Here is a 27866-nt window from a genome sequence, read left to right on the forward strand (position 1 = left end):
TAAAAGATCATTTTAACTTTGGGTAGGAAAGATCCAAAGGAAACTGCAAAATCTCTTAGCCACTGGCAAGGGGGTAATAACGTCGACGAAAGCTTTACCATCGCAGGTGGTGTTTTTGTATGGGATTTTAAGTTTCAACCTTTGGGCAGCGTTTGTTTGCTGGAATGAAGGGCAGGGTGGGAAAAAAGAGGCGGAATTTTTTTGAAAAAAAGCAAATTTTTTTCTTAATTTCTTTTAAATCCTAGAAGTGTAATTGTGTAATTTGTTTGGTTGTTTGTGATAGAAAATTAGAGACAAATTTTTAAATTAAAAAAACTTTTCTAGTGAGATGACAAGTCAACTTTCTCACCCCAAGCATTTTCAAAATCTCTCAAAATGTGTAAAATTTTGTAAAAAAAATGTGAAAGTAAAAAATGAAAGCCACAATTAACATTTTCCCACAAAATATATTCATTTCCTTCTCCCTCACCCCACTATACATGAGGCGCACATGTTTTTTTTTTTCACCCATTTTTTCCCACCCCACCTTTGTAAACAAACGCAGCCTTGGTGACGTCCTGAGAATCAAGTTTTAAGAACCTAAAATCAAAGGTCTGCTTGAGATAACTAAGATCCATAAGAAACAGTCAGAAATCAACAAAAACACGTCCAATGACTCCAATCCATCACACACTACAGAGTAGAGTAGTATAATAACCTAACTTTGTCACAGAACTCAGAGAGACGGTGCAAGGCAACAATGTGAACAATTAAGGCAATTGCATGCTGTTCAAGAAACCGATCCCCATCCCACCCAACTCAAATGTCAAATAAAAGCTTGATCATTCCTGGACGGAAGACTATGCTACATAGATCAAATTCTTTTGATCGTCAATCTCTTTCTTCAGTCATAAATTCATAATCAACAAATTACGCAGTCAATGTTTGTCCAAACTACTGCCATCTTTTATCTTTTTTTACCCTGTTCAACCTGAAGTGGAGAGTCTTTTTCGCTCAAAATAAGAATCATAATTCTCAAAAACCATACAATACTCGAAAGCCAGTAGAGTAGAGTCAGTAGACAACTCCCACAAAGAAACAAGAGCAATTACAGGCAGCCAAGGTAAACAAGCAAAAGGTGAAACACCCATTATTCCAAAAACAGTTGCAACGGATAGAATGGCAAAAAATGAGCATAAAAAGCCTACCCCATCTTGTTGCAGCAAACTGTAACTTCATTTCGTTGCTCTATGTTCAACTGTGGATCCTCGCTTTAAGTCTAAACAAAGATTTTAAAATACCAACTCACCCAAGTACAGTGTCAATCCACTGGTTTAGTCTGAACACTGCCAAGTTCACACATATTGCAAAAGAAAATTTAATATAGCACTTGCCTGCAAAGTACTCAACGTTGCCTAGCCTAAAAGCAAGATTGAGTAACAATATGTTGCTAATAGTGAGAGTGGAAATTGAAAATTCATCCTTTACAGTGACCAGAAAGAGCAAATAGTAAGCACAGCTACATATCATGCACACATTATGACAACTTGACAATGACATTCAACTACATAAAACGCGTCACATACCTCTAAGAAACACCATTTACAGAGCCATTCATCAGAGTTTTTGCACTTAATTCTTAAATGGAGGACCAACTGACTATAGACAACAGAAAGTTCATCACTAAATGTTGTTTTTCCTCCGATGAATGAAGAATGTCAAATTACAGCAGACCAAGTGTCTTCAACTGCTGAACGTGCTCAGGTGGGAGGGGTGGAGGGGACCAGTTGGAATCTATCATCTCACCATCAACATCTTCAACAACATACTCCTATTAAAACAGTCAGTCAATCGACCAATTCAATTAGCAAAGACAAATTCCAAACCAGAAAATAATAAAGCTCTAAGACAATCTCACTCAAGAAAATATGGGAGGAGGTGCTTGGGCACACTGCCCCAATGGGAGAGTAGCTTGGCAGTCTTTTAACATGCTAAGAAAGGCTCGATCCAAGCTGGCTGAATACCCCCAAGGGTATTTTGGTAAATTTCCAGCCCTTTTGGGGGCTCAAGAAGGGTTTGGTTGGAACCCCTCAATCCAAGGGTCATGGATTTATCTTTATTTTTTTTATTTGGGTTAGTATCTTCTGAATTATGAGAGTCCCAGTCTATGTAAGACTCTGAGTCAGAGTCCAAGTTGCAAGAAGGACAACTTGTCAGAGTTAGTAATTAGGGGTCCTTCCGAGTCCTTTTGTTATTAATTAGTTGAGTCCTTAGTAAAGGAATCCTTTATGGATAAGGTTCCCAGTCTGAGTCTTAGTCAAATTGCTTAAGCTTGTAAGGCAATAAAAGCCCAACCCTTCCCCATTATTGGGTAGGTTGAATTTGATGAATAAAAATATGAATTTGGGGGCAAGTAATGTCATGGTCATCTTGAGAGGGCCGTGGCAGATTTGAGTGATCTTCTTCTTCAATTTCAGCAATCAATCTTCAAAGTCCAGTTGCAGTCCAACCCTAACAGTAGCGTACCTTCAACTCCAAGTATACAGCAACCCCAGCCCCTTCCCAACCCCTTGTCCCCCTTCTCTCCTCCCCTTCCAGCAATAGCAGCCCACCCCCCTCTTGAAACTCCATTAAAACCTGGCCATGAGCCCCTCCTTTCAAACCATAGAAGGATCACACCCCTCCCTAGACCCTAGTCCGACCCTTAGAATTCCCATTAGGCCCTTTCCCACTAGGTTGCAGATTTTTCTGCAATTCATCTTCTTCCTTGAAAACCCTAAAACCATAATTGACTTAGAATTCCTATATCCCCTAATCCCAACTCCAATCACCCTGCCCTTTTAGGATTAACCTTCCCACGCCTTCCCTAACACTCAATCCAAACCCTAGCCCCATCCAAGAATCCCAAACCCATTCAGACCTATCCTAATGCAACTAAGACTGACCTAAATCTATAGGACTACACACTGCAACCATAAAATAGCAACATCAGAACTTGCCTAAGGCCCATAGAAGCTATCTAATCCCATTCCTAAGACCAAAGCCCTTGAAACCCTAACCTGGAACTACACTGCAGGAAGCAGCCGAACCCTAATTTCTTTATTCTTCAACTTTAAAACCTCCTAAAACCAATCCCAAACCAATCCCAAACCAAATCCTAGGTCCGAAAACTAATTACAGCAAAACATTGATCCTTAAAACCTTCATTCCTTCAATTCCCATGATGGCCAAATACTTCTAGGGTGCTGATAGTGACTTTGTTTCTTGAAGAAATTTCCTATAAAACTGCTGGTTCACAGAGAGAGGATCCTGGAGTGAACCCAATTCTAGGGCAATAATCCTACAAGTCAAACCCTAGAATTTCGTTTGCATCAATTACCTTCCAACCCCCCCCCCCCCCCCCAAAAAAAAAAAAAAAAAAAAAAAAAAAAAAAAAAAAAGATAAGTATAAAGGATTAAATTAAAATCTGCTCCAGATGGAGCCTTGGGCAATGAAAAACTGACTGGACCCTCCAAATTAAAAAAATAATAATAATGATTTCATTGAAGTTTCAAGCAGGCCACCTGAAGGCTTTTTTGGCTTCTCAGGTGCATAAGCGGAGAAATAGGCAACCAAGATGAAAAAGAAATGTGTAGTTAAATTCATGACTCACTTTTGTTAGCATTCTTTTTGCAAGTATGTGATAATGCCGCTGCCAAATCCTTTGCCCAACCATTGTTGCCACAAGTACGCTGTAGAATATGCCAATAACAGTGAAGAGTCCAAGGACAATTAAACCCATGATAAATAGTAATGGCAACCCTGCTTCACCAGCGCCACCCAAGCAACCACCACATTCCCCTGCCGTACTTGCACAACTTTCAAAACATGTGGTGCAGTCTGTCCACATACAAAGTGTGCCAGGTAAATGGCAGTCCGCGCACATTCTGCAAGTTGAAAAGAAAATTCAAGACAAAAGAAAAAAGAAAAAGAAGAGCCTCACATGAAGTATGAAATCATCAATCAGTGAATCCCTAAATAGCAGCCATAGAATTCATGAGCACCTTATTGTTTCTCGGGCACAACCTATTGCAGACCCAAAAACAAAAGTTGGCTTATTTCAGTGATAATAAGCCTTGCGTTGAGTTATTTACATGTTTGACATTTACAGGTTTTCTCCGTAATAGGCCCCCTAAATGGGATTTACTTCACTAGTTTAGCTTGATTGTCATAACTAATTGATTAAATATAATTTTGTTAGTTGCTAAGTATAGGATAGTATCAATAGAACTCCTTTTCTTAGATTGGATAGTGTTGTAATCATGTTGGACACCTACTAACCAGTTAAGATAGAGTTTTTGTTTCTTTTTTAGAAATCTTTTCTCGTATGTTGTGCGTGATTCAGAATAGCTTCTGTGCAATGCAGTAATAACCTTAGGGGAGAAATCACACATAATAGGTTTTTCCAAAAAGGATTTCTTTCATAGGCCCGTGGGAAACGGGAGATGTGCCCCTTGTGTCTGAAAACATGTCTATCATTTAATCACTGGCTGGACATCTTGTGTTAAGCATATAGATGTCTGCTCTTTGAATAGAAAGAGCATCAATATTTGTGGATTCCTTTTATCAGTTGGCATACTTTTAACTAAGCCACCAAAAAAGGACAATTCCTAAACCAAAAGACACAAAATCCAGACTTCCGGGCTGACCTAGGTAGGATTGGTGGAATTCCACCCAAGCTCCAGGTGAGATGATCAGTTCGTATGCATCTATCTGTCCTCCATTAATCAATCGGTTCATATCCAACTAACCTTTCCCGCATTTGTCTTCATTTTATCCACCATCAAATCATGTAATTATGAGTTTCCATAATAGTCTTTATGTATACCCATTTGTTGGAATCTCAGTTTCCTTATCATTAGGTCTGAATATTCAAATCTGATTTCATTATCTTGCAATGAGATTATATTCTACACCCCCCCCCCCAAACAGGGTCAACGTTTAATATTCTTGCTGTCTTCTTCAAGTCCAACTTCAAGTTTGATCTTAGTTTTACCATTAAAGACCAAATTTGATTTTCAGTTTCAGATTAACATCCTAATACAACTGCTGAATTTTGCTACAGTTTTGAATCACTTCTGTTTGTTAATTTAAGTTCTCATAAGTCCTGCAATAGGTATTCAATTCTGGAAACCTGTTTCAACTGTTCCATTCCAAATAAGATGACCATTAGATTTTAATTTGACTTTGAGGAGTTATTATTCTCCATAGGCCAGCTTTTGTTTGGATGACAACCTTGGATTAACATTATGTTAAATATCTTGAATTCAGGTTTCTAAACCTGTCACTGCCTTTCTGGTTTCTTTGTGTATTTGTTACTTAGGGGCCCTAGATAACTAGAAAGTAGAAATCCCATCAATAACACACACACACACACACACACACACACACACACACATATATATATAACTGTTAAAAGTAGAAACATGAAAAGGGATCATGCCGACATGCCATATTTACCAAAAGTCATATTTTCCATCCTGAGAAGCAGTAATTATGTAATGTTACTCCCTTGCATGTTTTTATTGCCCGGGAAAAAGTGAAACGGTAGTCCTAAACTTAATTAAAAACATGAAAAATATCACATCAGATCTTTTTGTCAAAACAAAGCAATGCAAGAAAAATGGAAGGACTACATCATAAATTGTTATTAAATATATAAGTTTGATAAACAAAATAAATGCAGAAAAAAATTCATACATTACAAGCAGAAAGAATTTTTACCCTGGCTGACAGCAACAAAGACATAATTCTCGGCACGGCTGAGCTAGATCATTACGCACTCTTCGATCATAACAAGTAATGAAGCAACCCGACAATCCCAGCAAAGCAAAAAACAGCAGAGCTCCTTCAGTCACCAACAATTACCAACATCAGTGATGGAAATAATAATTCAGGTAAATGACAACACAACATGAAATAGGTGGGTATTGGTCTTTTATAATAGGCAGAAGCAATGTATCAAGTGGCTACTTCAGATACTTCAGACGCTGAGGATATACCGCATATGTAGTAAAAACTAAGTTCACCATCAAAACCCCAAGCCAGACGAAGCCAAAATTGCTTGTAACTATCAATGAAGTACACCAAATATGCCAAAGAAGCAATTACCTGAATATGAAATCATGAAAAAGTAAGGAAATTGATGTAGAAACTCTTACCTTACAATTAAAAAAGATTTACAGCACAAGAAGTAAATTTTAGAAATATAGGTCACCGACAAGTTGAACAGCCAGAAAGATAAATAGTATATCTCTAGTTACAAAGAAGCGGAACTTCAAAGTTCGCCATTTCCTATCCGCAAGAGCGTGCACTCTCAAATGGTAAGGGGCCTTGCAGGTTGTGCAATGAGCAAATGCAAACCCTTCCTGCAGAATTTAAAATTAGATCATCAAATTCAAATTAAAATGTAGCTTCCATGGAGATAGGCTATTATTAAGAAAAATGGCACCTTAATTCATTCAAAAACTGTTGTTTAGGATTCATGAAATATCTCAAATGATGAACAAAAGGTAATATATAACAAGGCAGGGTACGAGTGGCTCCATAAATAAAGATGGGAATCTTCAAGCAAAAGAAAAAGGGGGAAGGGGGGCATCCAACAGACATGGCCTGCAGACATGGGAAATCAAAAAAAGAGGTGGCACATCACCAAAGCTTGAGAGTGCAGGAGGCACATTCTCCTGGCTAACCACAAAAGTTCCACAAACATTCAAAAGGATCTTGATTGTCAAAATTGTGCAAAAAAATTAAATATGATGATGAACATGCTGAGGAACCTTGCTGCCAAATGAATATAGAATGGGAGGAATTAAATCTAGTTCTTATGAACATGGATCAATGGCAGAGGGAGGTTCCTTTTGTATTCTCCATTTGCATTCCAAGCCAAATCAAATTATACTTTCCATTTGGGAAAAAAAACTCATTTCTCTCCAAGCGTATGTTTATACCATATCACATCATACTATGGTAAGTGCGTGAATTCACACTTTGTGGCAAAACTTTCTCCTGACTAGTTTACCCTCCTCACTAATTTAATTTATTTAAATACCATCTCTTTCTTATCATAGCTTTCTCACTCCTTTCTCTTTTTCTGGTTGAAACCTACCTTGCTTATAACCTCTATTATATGGCTTGTGGAAGCAAAGCGCTATAAATTTTGTACAAACAGCACAAATGCCAAGTGGCCACCATCCGTTCACTGATACAAGTACCATGCCTTCTTTTTAAGATTGGAAAATATATATAGATATAGAGTCATCAAGTACAGAGAAGCAGCACAGGTAACATCTTGGCCTACAACCCACTCAAGGCATCTGTTGTAATGCCAAGATTGCCTGTGATTCTACATAATATACGATTTCAAAGTTACTAAATTTACAAAAAAAAAAAAAAAGAAGAAGAAAGAAAGAAAGAAAGAAAGAAGAAAAAAAAAAGGAGAGAAGAAAAGAAGTAGGAAAACGTTGGAGAAGCCATGACAACTATGTTACAAAATTAGACTTAAGAACAAAAAGCCCATGGCCCATATAACCCATTGTACAATCAGAACCAGACATACTAGTCCATTCTTGATCTAGTCTGCTAGTCTGGGACTGGTTTTCTTGTTCTTCTGAACTACATACAGTAGGGTGAGGGGATACAAGGACAAGGGAGAAGGGCGGTATCACTGGGAGGTGCTGGTGGAAGGAGGTCCGCAGTCATCTGCCATGCCTAATCATATTGTAATTTTCATATCATATTGTATTATACTGGTGATAAGTGCACTACTCATTTGCAAATCTTTCTCTTGACTACTTTACCAATCCCATTCCTGGGATACAAAGGACAAGTAGTTGCAGTAAGGAAGTATTCACTGGGAGGTGCTGGTGGAAGGAGGTTCCTTTTGTCATGTCAATTTTCTGTCCATGCCTAATCATATTGTAATTTTCATATCATATTGTATTATACTGGTGAATAAGTGCACTAACTCATTTGCAAATCTTTCTCTTGACTACTTTACCAATCTCACTCCTATCATTCTTTTCCCATTCCTTTCTATATTTCATAAATTGATGGTACCTTCACCCTGAACTTTCTAAAATAAATAAAGAATTTTCAATCAGTTTTAGGAAATTCTGCACTCTCACCTGGCAAACTCCCTTCTAGTCCTATATCTATCAGTCTCTTTTGTCTCTCCCCTCTCAACAGTTAGAAAATCAGCCAAGTTACCAGTAAGGTCTCTCTCCCACCTTCTGAGCATATGCCCTCATTAACATCTTTATGGCCCTTCATCACCTATCTGTCGTTACTCACTACCAATATGCTAGTGAGGTCCAGTGTACTCCCATTTTGCTTCATCCTAGTTTCAGGTCTCCTCTCATGGGAATCCATAAAAAAAAATTCCCACTTTCATTCCGTTAAGTGATTCAGTTTATTTTCCAAAACTTCCTTTAATAGGCTGAAGGGGAAAATGCAACTATCACATGAAAGAGCAGAAACAACTGCAGTGATTGGGAGATGGAGAATTGTGAGCTCAGATAAATGAACTGATCAATACTCTGTTCCAAACAATTAAGCTCAGCTCAATCGTTTCCTATTGGGTTGAATAAACAACACGATCCTACTGCATACATTATTCTTCTGCATTCTAAATCTTCTTTCAAGATCCCTCTTACTAACCGGAATCAAAGAATTAGATCTGCTCCATGCAAAATAGGAATGGGTGGTGTCATGAATTTATCATCTGAAGATTGAGTCGATTCCATAATTATAATTTCATTCCATCCCAGACCACACAGGAATAGGGTTATTTACATTCTCATTCTGAGAAGGGATCATTCAAGCACGTATAAATGAATCGGAGCCATAAAAACCCAATATCCTCTCAGATTCCAGAGATTATTTTATGGCATAAAGTTTTCTATTAATTTTGAAATCAATTCCAAAATGCTTTGTGCTGCTACTTTAGCCACTAAAGTAATTCAAGGATTGGGCTTTGTAATTACTAAGTTAATTTTCCATGTTAGATGTTGGAAGTAAACTCTTAAAAAAGAATTACTCCAGACTTCTGACATGCCCTTTCTCTATGATCTTCCCTCACCCTGTTACTCAATTGCACAAATATAGGTGAATGCACATGTTCACTAGTATACACACACACACACACAACAGTACTATCCCAACCAAATGGGGTTGGTTACATGAATCCTATCCACCAATCAGCTTTACTCAAGGTCATACTTGATACATGTCTAAGGTATGTATGCACTTCCTCACCAATTTACTTAGTATTGTTAGGTCCTTGGGTCTGCCCTCTTGTAGTATATCTAACACAGCATAAAATTCAACTATGAAATCTCTTTCTTTCTCCTCCAAAAAAAGTAAATAACAATTTGTTAAGAGATATGTACAACAAAAGCTGCACACTATAAATTCTAGTTATAAAATAATTTCACTCAAAAGGGGAAAAGATAGGTTCTAAATTATGTCAGTAATTCATACACATTAAGAAGTTGGCTAAAAGACAACCTCTTGCTGGTAAATTCACACTGAGAACATCTTGAGCTACTTTAGCTCCTGTTGCCAAATGTTGAAGTAGTGCAACATTAAAGTAATAATGATCAACACCTAAGGTTTCAAAAAGACTAACAACATTCACAACAAGCATATTCACAATAGGAAATGTAAACAGGGCTAAACAATTTTGCTAAGGTAGATGACTGTCATGTGGTACACGGATTCCTGTACTTTGATGACTGTTTACTCCACTAGATTAAATGAGATGCCACAAAAGTATAAATACCCTAACAGCTCGCCAGTGATCCAAACATGCACGGTGAACATATTTCGAAGTTCCTTTGCACTTGCAAGGAGCAATAAAATCCCTACCTGGAAACAAGAAAATCAAAACACGTAGGTCATCTCACATTGTTCCACACAACTGGCAACGTGCATCATTGTAAAAACTGAAAAGGAAAATGGAAAAAAGGTATAATAGAAACCAGCGCAAGGACTAACTACTTTTGACACCAAATGAAAAACAAGCCCGCGGAAGATGAGCTAGCAGTGAAAGTCAACACGAACCTTTGAGAACTAAAGAGAATTAATAATTTGGAATTTGGCTAACCCAATACCACGATTGCCCACGATTCGGATAGCAGATTATTTTGTAATGTGGCAAAGCAATGCTACAAATTTTACCCAATTGTCATTTTTTGGGAGAAAGAAATAAAGAAAAACACCATGAGGAATAACGAAACAGGTGAAGTTAGCCGGATAAAAGAAAAACTGGGATGAAAAATAAAATTATTCGAAGACTACAAATTCAAACCCGAAAAGAAAAGAAAATGAAATTCCAGGAAAACTGGGATTCAAACTAAACAAGGAAAAGGATGAAAAATAAAATTATTTTAGACTACAAATTCAAACCCGAAACGAAAAGAAAAATGAAATTCCACGAATTCTCCTGAAAAATGTAATTAACGAAATTCAGAGGAGAGACACAAAACCATAATTTTCGAAATAGGAAAGACGATGATAAACCACTCAAGCGTGCATTTGGAGCAACCTAAGCTTGATCGAATAAAAGCAAATTGATAAAATTCAGTCAATTACCATCGGATTCAAGACAAATTCTGCACTGGATTTGTTCCCCGGGTCCTGCTTCAAGATCGATCTCGCTTGGTTCAGTAATGGGAGTTGGAGCAAGGAGAGGAGAAGGATTTGCATGATCCGCCATGAAGCAGCACGAGAAATAAGCTAACGGAGAATACAAACTGTTCAAATTACTGAGAAGAAGAGACCCATGACCTAAAACCCTGATCCCTAATTCTCCTTTCTCCCTCCCTCTCGTTCTCAGAGGATTAATTTGCCTCTACAGCACAGAAGGAAGGAGAAGAAGAGCTCTTAAAAGCCTTGTTCGCGAAAAACTTCCGGACGTTTTATCTGGGGAAAGTTTTCTTTGTTCCCCTCCTCCTCCTCCTCCTTTCCCACCTGGACTCGGAGACTCGGGCGCGAGTTGGTGTTCTAAAGAGTCAAAATCAGTAGGACACTTTTACCGGGTCCCGGTTCCCGGTTCCGGAGCGGTTTTCTGTGAAAGACTTTTTTTTTTTTAATATTTTTATTTTTTTATTTTGGGTGGGTGTAAAAGATATTTTCCGATTTTATTTTGTCATATCAAATAAAAAACCTTTTTATCCGATTCAAATATTTTTTATTTTTTTTCAAGGGACTTTAAAGCTGAGGATGGGGATATTAATATGCCTCAACGAGGTTGAACCTAGTACATCTTCACTAAGAAGTGTTGGTCTCAACCACTAGAAAAGCTTTGCTTGACATAAAATTGTTTTTTTACAATTACTTGGTAGAAGCTGTCAATTAGTCGGGTTGGGCTGGTCTCGGTCGGACTCAATTGTATCATCAGTCAAGAAGCTGGACCTAGTAATGGCCTATTAAGTTTTCGGTCTAATCCAGTCCTGATCATATCAGGGCGTGTTACCTATGGTATAATTGGCTAAAAGAGGGATTATAACTTCAATATTTCAAACATCATAAAATAATATAAAAATATCATATGAACTTAGGGTTAATCAGGCCTAACAAGTCAATCTCAATCGGGTTGTATTTTAGTCGGGCCAGTCGGTGCCCTACAAGCCTGAAGTGTGGACCACAACTGATTGTTTAGTTATTGGGCTATATTAAGCCTGACACGTTTAGTTAACTAGCTAGGTCAATTCAGGTTATTGATATTTTAATTTTTAATTTTTTTATAAACTTCAATTCAAAGAAAAGAAAAAAAACAGAAGAAAACAACCACTCATATTTACCATGGCCAAAAGGAAAACTAATAAATGTGTCATAAGCAAACAATAATTAAGTGATACAATCTTCTTTATCCAACTTTTGGTTAATTGTCAATACAGGGATTGATAGGGTGGTAAGATTTATATCTCTTAGTGGAGACTAAAGAGGCCATGGGTTCGACCATTGCGGACGACAAAGCTCCCCTAAAGATATAATCAAGGTGTGCACAAGCTGGCCAGAACGAACCTAAAATAAAAATAATAATAAAAAAAAAAACCGATTAAATTAAGAAGGAGGTAAGTGATATTCATAAAAAAAAAAGGGGAAATCATATTTAAAGGGAAGAAGGGTAAGAAGGAAATGACAAAATCGTACCGGTTTTGGTGACCGATACTCATCCGAGACCATTGCCCCGTTTTCACTTTTCAACGCGCCAGCGGGGCAACGCCCGCGTAGAGAACGTTATATGTTTCCACTTTCGCGGCTGTTCCGGTTCCATGAAATATAGGAAAAGGACGGCCATGCCCGAAGTTTCACAACCCTAACCGCGTATTGTTTGTACTTGCATTTCGTTCGAATACTACACTGAAGTACTGGTGCCCCCTCCCCTTCCCTCTGCAGTGAAGGTGAATTTTCCATGGCGAAAAAGAACAAGAACAAAAAGCAAAAGCTCTTGAAGACACCGGAAAATGAATCTCAGAAAAAAGTAGAGGAAAAGAAGAAGAAGAAGAAGCAGATTGAGAAAGACCCTGTCGTCGTGAAGGAGGAAGAATCTGATGACTCGTTGTCTGAGCCTGAATCTGAATCCGATAAGATTCAGAAGCTCATCGAACCCTACTCCAAGGATAAATTGATCGAAATTATATGCGACGCCGCTGTCAAAGACTCTACCATCGTCCAGAGGATTCGTTCTATCGCCGACCGAGACATCTCCCACCGCAAGATCTTCGTCCATGGCCTTGGCTGGGACACTACCCATGAAACCCTAACTTCCGTTTTCAAATCTTACGGTGAGATCGAGGATTTGCATCTCGTCATGGACAAGACGACTGGTAAGGCAAAAGGATATGGTTTCGTTATGTTTAAGACTAGGGCAGCCGCAAATAAAGCTCTGAAAGAGCCCCAGAAGAAGATCAACAATCGCGTTACCTATTGTCAGTTAGCTTCTACTGGCCCGGCTCCTGCTGCGGTCAATAGCCAGGACCCAATGAGTCGGAAGATTTATGTCAGCAATGTTCCTTCTGACGTAGACGCCGAGAGGCTTCGAACATTCTTTGCCAAATTTGGCGAGATTGAGACGGGTCCGATGGGTTTCGATTTCTCAACTGGGAAGTCTCGAGGTTTTGCTATATTTGTGTACAAGACGCAAGAAGGAGCTAGGAAGGTTCTTCAAGAACCGTACAAAATGTATGAGGGGCATCAGCTGCACTGTCAGAAGGCCACTGAAAACAGGAGCAAGCCTGCAGTTGCAGTGCAGCAGCCTGCCCAAACTCCGGTACTGGCTGCTGTGGCAGCTTCGCAAAACTTGGCTTTATTTAATCAGCACCCAACTCTTAATCCATTGTACGGTAGGTTGGTTGGGCATCCAAATGCAGGGTTTGTCGGAGGCTCTTTCAATCCCATGATGGCGGGTCCTTTGAACCCCATTGCGATTCCATCCACTCAAGTTGCTGGGAGTTCTTTTGGGAACACCATGGGGCTAGGAGGATATAGTGCACCGTATGGATTGAGTACTTTTCCGGGGAATCCTTCGTTGCTGGGGCCATATGGTTCTAGTGGCACAGCTCTGCCAGGTCTGCAATCTTATCAAAGTTCAGGTCTGCAATCTTATCAAAGTTCAAGCTTGCAGCCATCTTCCCGGGCTTTTCCTGGGTATCCGTCTTAGAGGTGGTAAGGTTTAATTCCCACAAATTTTTTGACAACTTTAACGAATCTATTTTGAAATAACTTTTATACAATATTTTGTTTTCTTCAGATATTTTCTTCCTTCTGATACCCCCAAACCAAAAAAAAACAAATACTGCCTGATTTTTCTCTTAACTTGGAGATTTATAGTATATATTTGTTATATTTTATTATTTTCTCCTTCTTACCCGTTTACCCACCTTTATCTGGATTCTTTCTTTATTGTGTTTTGTTTTTTCTTTTTGTTTTTTTAACTGTCCTGTTCATTGTTGATGTTGTATGCTATGCTATGAAAAATCGGCATCATTCCTTACTGTTGCCTGAGGCTTTCTAGGTTGGTTACATGGAAGAATTCTCCAAATGGGGGTTTTCTTTCCCCCTGCCCCCAACCTTTATAATCTTTTCTTGATCCTCAATATGTGGAAGCTTAGTTGACCTTCAAGATATAGACAAGTAGTTTTATAGTATTGCTTAGAAATAAACTTCAAGTGCATCTCAATATTTAATGATTCATCCCCTGCTAGTGACTGCAAAAACTCTCCCCGATATGCATTATGGGGATAATAATTATAATAAGGTGTGGAGTGTTACAATTTACAATAACAGTTCATGGTAAATAAAATTCATTTCCCTTGATTACTGAATCTGATTGGGTCTTAAATGGTTTTGTCCATGAAGAGTGACTAGAAAAGAAACCTCCCCCAGCCCTTATTGTTGTGGGGAATGTCTTTCCATAGTCGATGTCCATCTTGCAGGCTCTCACCATGATAGTATTGATCCAGCCCTTCAATGGAAATTCTATTATTTCTTTCCTTCCCATATTGCCTGCATACCTACAATGGTTGTATGATTCCCCAATCCTTTTGGAGTTAAATGATACAAAACAATGGATCAGTATGTCTATAGGGTAAAAGTTGTCATGGTGATAAAGTCTGAATGAATGAGTGCAAAACTAGGAGATGTAGAATGAAAAATATGCATCTAAGGAAGTTAAGAGTATCTGCAGGAGGAACACCCAAAATCAGGTCCAAGTCAGAGCTACCTTCTTTTTTTTTTTTTTTTTTTTTTTGTGGGGGTGGGGGGTGGGCGCAGAAAGCTATTTGCATCAAGCTTATATGTGGATTATCTTTTATAACTTTTTAAGCTATCAAGGCTGCCTTAGTTACTACTTACTAGCCCTGGCCGTAGTATATGGTGTCTTGCTTATTGGATATTTCTAAGGCTTTTAGTCCGAAATGTTGTCTTTTCTACTGATGCAGTCTACACAAACTATTTGTGGTCACTGCTGCCAATTAGCTGTATAGTTTTGGTATAAGCTAATGGCACTGCTGTGAGTTAGAAATGTTATATTTTCTAATGATACAGTCTACACAAACTATTTGTGGTCGCTGCTGCCAATTAGCTGTATAGTTTTGGTATAAGCTAATGGCATTGCTGTTAGTTCCGCTACTTTTCTATTAATGACACTTTGGCTTCATTAAAAAAAACACTAATTTATGTTGAGTCAAACTACACAACAACTCAGCCTTATCCCAACCAAATAGTTCTGATTGAGTCATATTGGATACGAGGCCTAAGCGATGCATGTCTTTTCTCATAACTTCTCTTAAGGTTATTTTGCGTCTGCTCTTTTAATTCCTTCCAATGTGACAAAATTACTCCTCCATCTAGGGTTTTTAAAGGCCTCCATTGAACATGGCTGCACCATCTTGGACGACATTCTTGTAGATTATCGTGTATTGGAGTTACTCCAAAACTAGCTTTATTTTGATCGTTCTTTACTGTATCTTCCTAATTTTGCTGCTCATCTATCTCAGCACCTCATGCTACATTGAGTTTATTTATGTGTTGTTTCTTAATTGCTCAACATTTTATGCCATACACCATGGATGGCTATAAAGCGGTCTTATTTTTTTTAAGCTTTACAAGAATACGTAGATCACACAAAACTCTGAATAAACCTCTTCACTTCATCCATCCTAGTTTAATTATCTTGGAAACATCATCATGTAAATCAGCTTCTTTATTTATGATCAAGTTAAGATATCTGAACTAATTGCTTGTGGAATCTCTGTCATGTCGTGCTTCACCACATCATCATCCATCCTAATATAACTAAGGTGATGACCATATTTTTTCTCTTCGTTCTACTTCGCTTAAAACCTTTTGTTCTAAAGTTGATTTTCATAACTTTGATTTGGCATTAATTCATGTTTTTGTTCATCTACCACTACAATATCGTCAACCAAAAGGAAACACTAGGAGACTCACCATCTTGAATGTCTCAGTTAAATCATCCATGATAAGTGCAAATAAATAAGGGCTTAAAGCTGATCCTTGATGTGACCTTATTGTGATTAGAAATTCACCACCTTTGGCCCCTATCCTTCTTATATTGGTCATTGAGCCATCATCCATATCTTTAACTACGTCTACATCTTTACTTGGTACATTTCTCTTCTTTAGTACTTGCCATATTAAGTTATTAACTCTCTAGGACTCTATTGTAAGTCAAAGACTCAAAATAGTGACGCTTCTCTTAATTTATTTAGCATTTTCCTTTTGTTTATAGTCTTATTAAACAGCTTGGCTGACCAAGATAGCTGATAGATTTCTTCCAGACTCTAATGGGATTTCATTTGGACCTTCTGCCCTGCTTTTTTTATCCCTCATAATTCTCCGTGTATGTGTGAGGAAGTTGGTGTCATGTTGAATAATGTTGTCTTCTGAGACACTAATTGCATTCCAGCAGTTGGCTGGAGAAACAAACTTCACATTTCTTCTTGTTGTCCTCATCCTGGACTAGTACTTTACAATTTTCGTGTTTAATACATTTATATGGTCGAGATCTCTACTCTTCTTGTCTATCATTTTAGTTGTCTCATTAATTGCTTTTTCCCCTCCCCTTTGTGCATGACTTATTATGAAGATGTTCATATTCATTCTCCTTGTTTTTTCCCTCAATTTTTATGTCTTCATTCTCGCAAACTTATACCTTTGCAGGTCCTCTGCATCCTAAGCTCTTCGCCATGTCTGAAAACTAGCTTTCGTAGTCTTAACGGCTGCTTCAAGTTTCAACCTCATGATAGTGTTATTCATTCAGTTTGTGTTTTCCATTTTGTTATCTTGCAATTGTCATTAGTTTTTTTTTTTTTAACATTTTAAATTCTCTCCATTAGCCAGCGATAGTTTCTATTTAAAAAACATTGGGTAGAAGGATTTTGCTTATGCTTTCTGTTAGAAACTGATGAAGCACTGCCTTGGACTCTTTCTTCCCAGGTTTCTATTCTGTCTGTTTTATTTTCTGCTTATCTTATTCACTTTCTTCTCTGTCTTGCTTCCTGCAATCATTCTCTCTGGTACCCTACCAGCTTCCTTCTTTTTCTTTCCTAATTTATTCTCTTTACAGTTGTGATCTGTTGGTGATGAATCTGACCAACTGGTTGGGTAGCTGGCTGATCATGTATTAACTAAAAATCTAGATTGAACCTGGTTCTGCTCAGAAGGCAGTGAGAGTTAGAGTGGGTTGTCAGGTGGCACAGCTGATGCGTGTGGCCCTCTGTCTTAATGTGTCAGGCCCAAAAATTGTCTCGCACCAATCCAGATTGAACCTCTCAGTGGGTTTATACTTAGCCGGTGGCCACCACTAGCTGCAACTTTCATCTTCCATTTGTTTACTGTAAAATCCTAGCCCAGCATTGTCTTCACATTCTGCCATTACACTCTGTTTTTCCAATAATTGGAAACAAATCCTTTGTTTTTCCCTTGTGACCACCGAAATAGAATACCAAAAAAAAAAAAAAAATCCACCATTACCTTATCCTTTCTTCTTCCCTAGTATAATAGCAAGTCTCTAAAAAAATGTTTTTGTTCCCTTCCCACATAACCCCCCCCCCCAAAAAAAAAAAAAAAAAAAATCCCTAACTCCTACCATTCCTCCTGTTTCCTACTGAAACTTCTTCCCAGTCCCATCTTTTCAATTCCTAACCTTCTGGGTTGAAAAGAAGGGCATAGAAAAGATGAGAGAATGCAGGGGGGGGGGGGATGCAGGCCACAAAAGGAACCCCTGTTGTTTTGGAGTTTGTTGCTACCACTTGATGTACCCTGGAATGGCCTGCTATGCCCCCAAAGAACCAGGGTTTGGTTCAACAAAAAGTTGGACTGAAATTAGTAATTGCATTTCAAAATTTTTTGCTTTTTGTTTCCTTTAAATAGATTGTATTAGGATACAATTTTCAGATTGAATTGATTAATTAGTTTGTTTGTTATTGAGAGATTTCCTTCCCCCTGTTCTACTTTCCCTCCTTATTTTTTAATTCTCCTTCCATTACAGCCCACCATTGCAGCCCTATCCATGCCTACATCAGGTGGGCTTTCTTTGGGGGGAGGGAAATTAGGAGAATATGAAAAAGAAGGGGGAAGTAGACACAAGGGAAGGAAATCTCACGAATCAAAACACTCAGCTCTCTATTTTGTCTATACAATCTCAAATGGATCTTAGTACAAGCTGCTGAAAGGAAATAAAGCACAAATCCTAGTTAAAGTTAAACTCAAAATCAAAATTCAAACCAAAGTCTGAGTCACTCTTTATGTAGGAATACTTAAAACATTTGCCCCAAAAAATTGAATTCTTAAACATATAAAAGACTAAAAATTAAAACTGAACCAATTTATTGAATTAAATTCTACTCTGGTTGGACGGAACCCCATCGAACCAGTTCTTTTTAGGGTTGGACCTGAACTGATTGAACTGGTCTACTGGTCTACTGGTACTACTTTTTTGTGGTTCAAAATAGTGTTACTACATTAACTCTCTTCTGACGAGAACTTGACTTTGATGAGTTTGGATGAGGTCCAAGAATGCTGTCTGACACACTGAGTCAACCTATCGTAGAAGGTACATACTAGCAGTCTTCTTAAGCTTGATAGATGGAATATCTTTTTATGGGAGGAAATTTCATCTCAAGTCCATCATGCTAGAAGGAATATGTGTTCTCACAACCACAATGCTTGGCTTTTTTGTCATACAGTCATGGGCGTCCTAAAAAAATGTGGCTGACTTTTGAAGGAAGAAGATCACATGGGGGGACATGGTACTTTGTCATGACAGCCCTGCTTTTCATTCTTTGATTCAAATTTTATAGGATACCTTAACCCCATCTTCGCAATTTACGTTCTCTTCCCCCTTTTTATTCCTCTTTCATAATACAGCTCCTCTCTGTCTCTTTTTTTTCCCCCTTCATCTTTGTTTCTTTCTTAAAATTCTGAGTTTACCCTCTCCAGTCCCACCCGCATATTTTCCTTGCCTTCTTTTCTTTAGTTTGCTGCCTAATGAAGTACACATTCTTTTATGGTACTTTGTCACGACAGCCCTGCTTTTCATTCTTTGATTCAAATTTTATAGGATACCTTAACCCCATCTTTGCAATTTACCTTCTCTTCCCCCTATTTATTCCTCTTTCATAATACAGCTCCTCTCTGTCTCTCTTTCTTCCCCCCTTCATCTTTGTTTCTTTCTTAAAATTCTGAGTTTACCCTCTCCAGTCCCACCCGCATATTTTCCTTGCCTTCTTTTCTTTAGTTTTCTGCCTAATGAAGTACACATTCTGTTATTGCTATCATAACCTACAATATCATGTAGGTTGATTGTGAGAACCATTGGATCGTTTCTCCATCGAAGCTGATGCTTGTGTATGCCAATTGAGCGATGCTTATTTTTTCATTTTATAAAACCCACAAACTATGGGTTTTATTTTTTTATTTTTTAAACTCCAGTATAACTGATTTAGCAAAGTCTTTGACAAACCCAAATCTATTTGGGAATCCAAATTGAGATCCTGGTCCAGATATGGATTTTCATAAGCAGATATTTGGGATTTTATTATTTATTTTATTGGAGCAAGTATGTAAACAACCTTTTGGCTTTGGGTAGGATAGACTGGAACAATAATAGTTTTAGTGAGTTTTTAATTGTTAAGAGTCTAGTATAGCCATTTTCCTATTGAAGTCTATTTCTTTTATTATTCATGTGTTCCCTAATGATCATATAAAGCATGGAATAGAATGAGTTGAATTGAAGCTTGAGTGCATGCTCATTTCTTCCTCTCTTTTTTTGAGATTTCTCCCATCTTCCTGTGCAACACTATTTCGTCTCAGGTTTTCCTTCTTTTCCCATTCATCTTCATCATGTTTTGTGTCCCCCTTTAGAGGCAGACTATAGCCATAGTTAGAAGGCCTTGGTCATATTATCCCTTCTTCAAATCTTTATCATTGGCTGTGACTATATTTTTTTGTTTGGAGTCCTATTGAGGCAATTTTCAAAAGCTACTGGTGTGATATTGATTTTTCAAAGAGTAGTCCATGAATTTCTCAGTTCAGCTACAAAATTTTGGAGTTAATTTTGTTGGCATTGGGTTTTTTCATTGATCTTTCTTTTTGTGGCAGTTTTAGTGTTTTGAGTCGGTTTAAGAATTTGTGTCTCATGACAAACAATAACACTGATGCTGTATCCATCTAAATGGTGTCGGCCACATGGTCCTACCCAAGCATTATTGATTTTCTTTTGGTTAGGGATGTGGGGTGTTTATGAGCTACTATTAGATTTCTTTGATCTTGTTATTTATATCTTTTGTTTTTTGTGTTTTGGAGTAATTATTTATCAAATGAAGAGAATGGTGGTTAAAGACAAAAATTTGCTCTATGTGATATTTCCATGCATGCCATGTATAGCAAGAAAACTGACAACATGTTGGCCAGCCTCAGGTAATCAATAACTACACACACACACATTTATATATGGGATATATATATGCTTTAATATCATGTTAGCTTCTATGCTATAAATATTTTCAGAATAATAATTTGAATGGTTTGTTTATCTTCTCCTTTTTTTCTCTTTCTTTTTTTATTTTTCTTCTTTCTTTTTGTTTTATTTATATGGTGATGGGTCATGGTTTCTGTTTTAGCTGCCTGGACTCCTGGCTCATTTTGGAAGTTTATTGTCTCCAATTAAACTATAAGAGGGGCAGTCACTAGGTTCTTTTGTTTATCACCCATGACACTTCTGAACTCATTATTTGCAGATGAGGTGCAGCTGAGCTAAAGAGTATAATGTTGATGCAACGATGGAGCAAAAACTTTAAAGTGCATATTTTGATTCACTTCCATGGGCTTCAAAGGCTTAATGATGGCAACAAAACAATTCTTTTCTTGTAGGTCTTATTAGAATTTTTTTTTTTTAATATACTTGCTATAGTTTTCCTTTTCCTTTTTCTTTTTATTCTTCTTTTTAATTTTTATTTTTTTCCTTAAACCTTTTGACCTTGCTCTATCTTGTATGGCTCCTCAGGATTTCTATACTTTTCTATGATAATTTTGCTGTATAATATCAGCTACATGTTCCTTTTTTTTTTCCTTTTTCTTTTTTCTTATTGGTTAGAATTTTAAGGCTTTTACTTCATTTTGATCTCCTTTCTCTCTTACCAAAGGTGTTTGATGTGGATGGATTTGAAATGCTATTTTGTATTTCTTTTACATATTTTCTTGATTTCATAATTTGATTCTATGCTAGTCAGCAAACATGTTTGGATACACTTTTTGGGAGGTGGGAAAATAAAGCATAATTAATTGGCATACCATATGGTTGAGACGGGCCTCCAGTTGGCCATTGATTAGATTGGTGGCTATCATCCTGCTACATCTTTCAGGATCTGGCATCACAATAATTGCACTACATTTATCCATATTAAATAGGATAACTGATTTGACCAGTTATCTCTTCTAATTAATGCCCTTGTTGCCCTATTTCTTTTTGTGTTGTGAGTTGGTGTCACCCGTTTTTCATCTCTTATTAGGTTGATGAATCTTTCTAAGAGATTGTGGTTGAAAACAGAGTCAAATGTGGAATGTTCAAGTGGTTTAAGTGAATATTTTTTGAATCAAATAACATTGATGACGTAAGTGATCCTAGTTAGTATTGGTTTACTTAACTTGTCGACTGCAGTGGTGTCTTAGTCTATATTGCCTTAAACCCCACCAGAAGCTTGTCATTTGTATGACACATTCTCTGATTTTATTTGGTGTCTGTCTCTGTTTTTAAGTTTTTCTTCCAGAGCATATCATGAATAATGATACTCAGCTGCTACTTTATTTTCTTTGCTATTTTGGTTTCTGTCACTGGCCATCCTTCCCTTAGCAACTTAAGGAGACAATGATTTGGCCTATGAATAGTTACCATGTTTTCCTTTGATAAGGTACCCTTTTTTCTGCATGCATTGATGCTCTAGCTTCTGTTATGAGTGAATGCCTTTTTTTTTTTAATCTAAAACCACCGAAAAACAATAATACCTTTGTGACCGTGACGGATGCTAGGAGGAATAAAAAAACTGGGGCAGACTGAAAACCAACCCAATCCAAGTGGTCCCACAAGCTAGCGAGCAAAGCGAACAATAGAAAACCAGTCCATTACTAGCTTGGCTGTCAGGCTTGAATATCCAATCCTGCTTTCCCTTCGGAAGTAGGAAGTCAAGCCAGTCAGTAGGCTTTTGGGCGGTTTAGCTAGCACTCGTGAGGGAAGCACTTGGTTTAGGCTTTTAGCCGGAACAAGGACACGGATTATAGACCAAGTCTTTCCTATTCTCCTAGTCGAGCATTCTAGAAGCTGTTTGTCGACCGGTGGACTCATCCTCAATGCCGTTTAGGCTCCCAGTTCAGCCGCCTTTCCCTCCCGTGCCCGAGATGGCGCCGTCAAATCCCAGGGCTCAACCCTGGACAGGTGGTGGAAACTAGGCTGCCACTGTTTTCTCTATACTATATCTATCATGATACTTTGATTAGTCAGTTGATCATAGACACGTGACTTGTGAATTTCTGTTTGGGAGTTGGACCAATGGCAGTTATTGTGGCTGAAGCTAAAGAAACCGTTTAAATGATGAAAGTAGGCAAGACACCTAGCCCTGATGAAGATGAAATTCCGATAGAAGTGTGAAAACTTCTTGTCAACATGAGATGCCAGATGAGTGGGAAAGCATTGTGGTCCCGACCCACTAAATTAAAGCCAATATGGCAATAACTATAGAAGAATAAGGTGATTAGTCACACAATGAATTTCGGGAGAAGGTCATTGAAGCTGGATTGGGAATAGACTCATATCTCGGTGAACCATTTTGGATTTATGTTGTAGACATCTGCAAAAGCCATCTACTTGTTTGTGGAGAGAGATAGAGCTAGGAATAAGGGTCTCATATTGTCTTCGTATACTTGGAACAAGTCTCTGATGTAGGCCCATGAGATTTCTAGCATGTTCTACTGAAGAGGGGTGTCAAGTAAGTATGTGGATATAACTAAAAATATGTAATGGGCAATGAGTGACGTGAGGTTTGAGGTAAGGAATTCCCAATTATTACTATGTTACCCCGGGAGCAGCCTTGAGTTCTTACCAAGTTGCACATATAATGGACGGCTTAACTAGGAACATTCAAGATATCATACCATGGTGTATGTTTATTGCTGCCAATATTGTTTGATGGATGAGACATATGTAGGAATTAACTCCCAAGTTAGAGGTATGGAGATCAGCTTTAGAAACAAGATGTTGTAAAGTTAGTGGAGTGAAGATTGAATTTATGCTTTGTAATTTTAGTCATGCTACGGTAGATACTATCAGTGATGGTCGACTGTTAATAAGGAAGCTTTCATAAATGATATTTCACATATATTTAAATCGAGATGGATGAAGTGGAGAATGGTGTCTGGATCATAGTTATGAAGGCATTGCGCAGGCATCCTAGCTCCTTGCACACCTTGAAGTGTGTTGGGTGCATTGCAGGTGCTTGCTGATTTGTTAGTGTCTCGTTATTCTTTGGATGCTCTCTTTCGCACCATGGTCACTTTGGTAATTATGCCGAAGTGTTGTGTGACTATTATATTCCTTTAATGATTTAAGGGAGTTCCTTTTAGACTATTGGACACTGGTTATGGGTGGAACGCTGGCCAGTTAAGGTGTCATATTAGGAAGATACTTGTAGCAAAGATGAGGATGTTAAGATGGATGTGTGGAAGACTAGAAAGGATAAAGTAATGATGAGTGTATTAAAGTTGACTTTGAACTCGCCCTAATAATGACATACTTTGAGAGAGTCACTTGAGGCAGTATGGCCATGACCAACAAAGGGCTAGAGAGGCCCTAGTAAAGAGGATGATGTGGTCCTGATTTGAGTTAGAAAGAACTACAATCATGTCTAAAATGGCCATCAGAGAAGTTGTGAAGCAAGATATACGAAGTCTAGGTTTTATACCAACTTCCAAGTATGATCTAGAATAGAGCCTGTTGGTGGGCAAGGATCCATGTAGCAGACCCCATTTAACTCTGATTCTCCTGACATATTGGCCTATGCTTAATTCTTCTTTCTTCCATCCTTAAGTTGTCTTTTTTCTTTCTCTTTTTTCGTTCTTCTTCGTTTTCTTTTCTTTGGCATATCTCATCTCATCCCCTACGACCACTTTTCCCATCTCTGCATCCTTTTTTGGTTGTAAACCCTAGTTTTCCCTACTTTATTTTTTTTGGATCAATGTGGCCAACCCCATTAAGTTGGATAAGGCTGTCTTTGTTGTCATAGTTGATCAATGAAGGTTGTGTTAGTTGATTTTGTTGATCAACAATTGAAGGTTCGTTCTTTTATATGGTAATCCTCTTGTCTTGAAATATTATTTTCAATTGAAAACTAGAGGAGTAGGCTGCTAGCACTAGGTATTCTTTAGAAGTTGCTATGGGGTATGCAAGGGATCTTGGTATCTCTATAGGTATTTTAGCAATTTGCTTGAAGGATTTTGGTTTTTGAGAGCAATGCTTTTGAATATTTTTAGTTGCTTTAGTCTGTGTTATTCTTTGGATCGTGTTTAATTTCATGGGCGCCTTCTGGTGGAAAAACTAGTGAATTGTTGAAAAACCTGACCAGGAACTTAGCTGTAGATGATTCTTGCAAGGTTATGTGGTGAATACAGAGGATCGTGAATTCATGATATCTTCATAGGCATTTAGCAATTTGTTTGGAAGACTTGGTTTTGCAAGAGATAATTTTTGTTATTTTGTTGAATTTGATGAGCATTTTTTGGTGGAATGCGGGCTTCTGCTAGTAAAGTATCTTAGGACATGACCAGGATGTTTATCGGGTCAAGAAGGGAGAAGAAAGTAACCATTGCATTGATTTATTTGGATCCATCTATATTTTGGGAGATTTTTTATTGGTAGTACCCAAAATTTTATTAGTAACACCTGGGGTAAAAGGTTCAGAATCTATATACAAACCGTGAATAAAGATGAGTAATTGGGAAAGGAATAAATTAAACAGAAGCTTCTTGAGTAGAAATTCCCTTCTACTCAGGTGGGCTGTTGGAAGCAAAATTCCTTCTCTTTAGGTATGAAGAAAAAAAATGTGTGAAATGTGCCTGCTAATATGAAGCAGTCAGCCACAGTAAGAGAACTTCAATAGTGAATTGATTGGCAGCGACCATTTAGAAAGTTGATTACCGTGTGATTGTTACTCCCAATGCAAACATCTTGCAGAACCAGACATGCAGCCGATTAAAGAGCTTTACGAAATGCAGCAACCTCTGTTACAAGCAGAAGTCTTAACTTAATCCTTGTGAGAAACAGAACAGAACTTCACTAGAGGTGTCCTTGCAAACTCCTCCAAATCCTCCTAGGGGCGGGTTCCCTTTGCTAGCCCCGTCTACATTTATTTCAGTGGTACCTTCTGGTAGTGAGGACCAAAAGATATGAAGAGATTTTCTATTATTAGTACAAAAATGTAGGTACGCAAATTACTTGGCCTTGCAGAAAAGGCTAGTAGTAGAGCTTTCCTGACGTTGAAAGAACTTCTCCAAGCATTTTGAAGGTACCGCAGCATTGTTAAGTGCCGCACTACTCCCTAGTTGAGTATGAGGTAAATAATGCTTTGTGACCTTGAAAACAATTGTATGGGTGTCTCCTGCTCAAATTTTTTATAGGCAGAGTTCCATACCTCCATTGCCTAAGGTACCACAACACTGTTAAGAGAACCTAAAGTTTGATTTTGCAAGCTTTAGGTTGAAATGTTGACACAATGCTCCTATATCGCATCCCCGCTGATTAAGAAGGGTTGGTGTAGGCGTACACCCAAGTAGGTTCTTCTATAAGAACATTTGTAATCTGTATGCTGAACTAATACTGAATATCCCATTAGATGTACTTGTCATCACAAGGAAATACAGGCTAGGAAATGGACAAATATCAAGAAACTGATACTGCAGTGGCCATTATCAGAGCTTTGATATGTTCCAACTTGATGTAGCCTCAAAATTGAGGGCCAATTACAGGATCAATTAGTTGAATTCAGCAAGCAAATTAGGGTTTCTCAAAACCCTTTGATTGGAGTTGTAGGGGGGGGTTTAAGGTTTGAGAAGGGGGGTAAATATTGTTCGGTTAACGGTATAGAGGCTTAGGGCTTATGAAGGGTAAGTCTGAACCTTATTTGGAAGAAGAACATCATGATTTGGTGTTTTCCTCTGAGGTACTGGTTCAATGTTGGATTAAGATATCATTAACTAGAAGCTGCAGATTTAAGTAGACATTAGTCTCAAGAACTTAATATACTTATTATTATTGTCTTTATGGAGTTTTAGTGACAAAACTTTGTGGACATAATGGTAGCACTCAGTGCTCATCTGTATGTACAAGCCTTGCGATTTGTAGAATATTGTGGGTCCTCTGAATTTGATGTAAATGTCAGTTGTTGCTAGATAGCCTGGTGGGGCCATCGACACAGGGAATGCCGCATTTCTTACAAGTCACATGGGAACTGCGTGCTTGCATCTGAGGGAGTCGTTTCCCCGTTCATCATTTTTAACCAGATTTTTGTCTTCCTAATGTTTATGGGGATGCTTCTAGCTTTTTCTGTTGGGAAAAGAAAGTGCTAAATCATAGGTTACAATGGAAATCAGCTACTTTTAAAGGATATATACATTTCGGTCGAATAACTCACCCAGCTGCTGTGCTATGTTTTGTTGCATAAATTATGCATCCTTCAATTTTGAGATAATTTGCTGAAACCTTTTACTTGGTCTGCTCGGTGACAATTTGATAATGTGAGGGTGTTCACCTTTTGCACAAGCTCTTTATTAACAACAGGTGACTGTTTTTAATGTCAACTTGAGTTGAACTCTTGGCACTTTCACCTATTTTCACATTCATTCTAGAACCAATTGGGAAAGGCGTGCTATTTGCTTTTCCTCCTCCTGTTCAACAGAATTTTTTGATATCCCTGTCATTCTGTTGTATTATTCTTCATAGCTAAAGAAATTTGTAATGATAGAGATCTGGGATCGGATTATCAAGTGTTCTGGTCTGTAGAAGTCTTTATTTTCGTTAAAATGACTTTATCTGAATGTGGTATCTGTATGGTTGATGTGATATTCTACTTTGCTAGGAATAAGCAAATATAAAATAGGGTGCTTTGTTGCTCCGCACCTTCCACAATGCAGACTGATTTTGATTTAGAATCTGAGCTGTATTCTGGTTTCTAAAATTCGCCTGAAAGCTTCTTGTGCAACCAGGAAAATTGTCTGACCACTTTTTTGAGTATCAGGTGTTTTCATTTTGGAGCCAACCTGCTCCTCTTAAAGCAACATTGGCCCGGGGTGACAGATTTGATCTGTCCGCTTGTTTTGACGTAGAATCTTAGAGATTCACCTCAGAAAAAAGTGAAACAGAAAATTTGCTTCTCGGAATATGTGCCGAGTCACCTCTGTTTATTTAATTAATTAAAAGAATTATCTACTTTTCGGTATGATAGTATATAAATTTCTACATTTGAAAGGGTTTATCATGGCAAAAGCGTTGAACAGTTTTAACGGAGTCTTGTTATTGGAAGTACCTGTAGTTTTTTGTATTAAAAGAGTGATAGAAGTCCGAACCCTTTTGTCTGTCATGGTAGAGGTGAGTGCTCTCTAAGAGGGGGGGGGGTTCATTGAGAGTTTCACATCTGATTCATTTTATCAGAACTCACAGGTGGCCCTTTTTCTAATGTGGGGTGGAGAATTTTCAGGGGAGCACAAGAATGCTATCATGATGGGTAGAGGTTTCAGATTCAAAAGCTTGGGTTCCATTATTATAATTAACAGATTC

At 37.9% G+C, this 27866-nt stretch overlaps 2 protein-coding genes across 4 annotated transcripts; one reads left to right on the forward strand and one right to left on the reverse strand.

Moving 5' to 3' along the window:
* Window positions 1-239: 239 nt before the first annotated feature.
* On the reverse strand, window positions 240-10984 carry LOC149026846 (RING/FYVE/PHD zinc finger superfamily protein). The gene is made up of 7 exons (XM_089156658.1): window positions 10613-10984; window positions 9801-9886; window positions 6241-6387; window positions 6022-6130; window positions 5744-5867; window positions 3633-3906; window positions 240-1810 (listed from the first exon to the last, which is right to left on the reverse strand). Exons 1-7 carry the CDS (start codon window positions 10734-10736, stop codon window positions 1703-1705), a joined length of 972 nt encoding a protein of 323 aa, XP_089012784.1. The 5' UTR covers window positions 10737-10984; the 3' UTR covers window positions 240-1702.
* A 1329-nt stretch (window positions 10985-12313) lies between these two features.
* LOC149026847 (UBP1-associated protein 2A-like) lies at window positions 12314-27669 on the forward strand. 3 transcript variants are annotated; one of them, XM_089156653.1, is made up of 2 exons: window positions 12314-13687; window positions 26487-27669. In XM_089156653.1, exon 1 carries the CDS (start codon window positions 12438-12440, stop codon window positions 13683-13685), a length of 1248 nt encoding a protein of 415 aa, XP_089012779.1. In that variant the 5' UTR covers window positions 12314-12437; the 3' UTR covers window positions 13686-13687; window positions 26487-27669. The 3 variants fall into 3 exon arrangements, with proteins under 3 accessions (XP_089012779.1, XP_089012772.1, XP_089012774.1); XM_089156646.1 differs by lacking the exon at window positions 26487-27669 and adding an exon at window positions 20788-21092 and having other exon boundaries at window positions 12314-13690; XM_089156648.1 differs by lacking the exon at window positions 26487-27669 and adding an exon at window positions 20788-21092.
* The last annotated feature ends 197 nt before the right edge of the window (window positions 27670-27866 follow it).

Source organism: Hakea prostrata, chromosome 1 (genome assembly GCF_041222555.1).
Source record: "Hakea prostrata isolate BN-2017 chromosome 1, UWA_Hpros_2, whole genome shotgun sequence".
In the NCBI taxonomy this organism is placed as follows: domain Eukaryota; kingdom Viridiplantae; phylum Streptophyta; class Magnoliopsida; order Proteales; family Proteaceae; genus Hakea; species Hakea prostrata.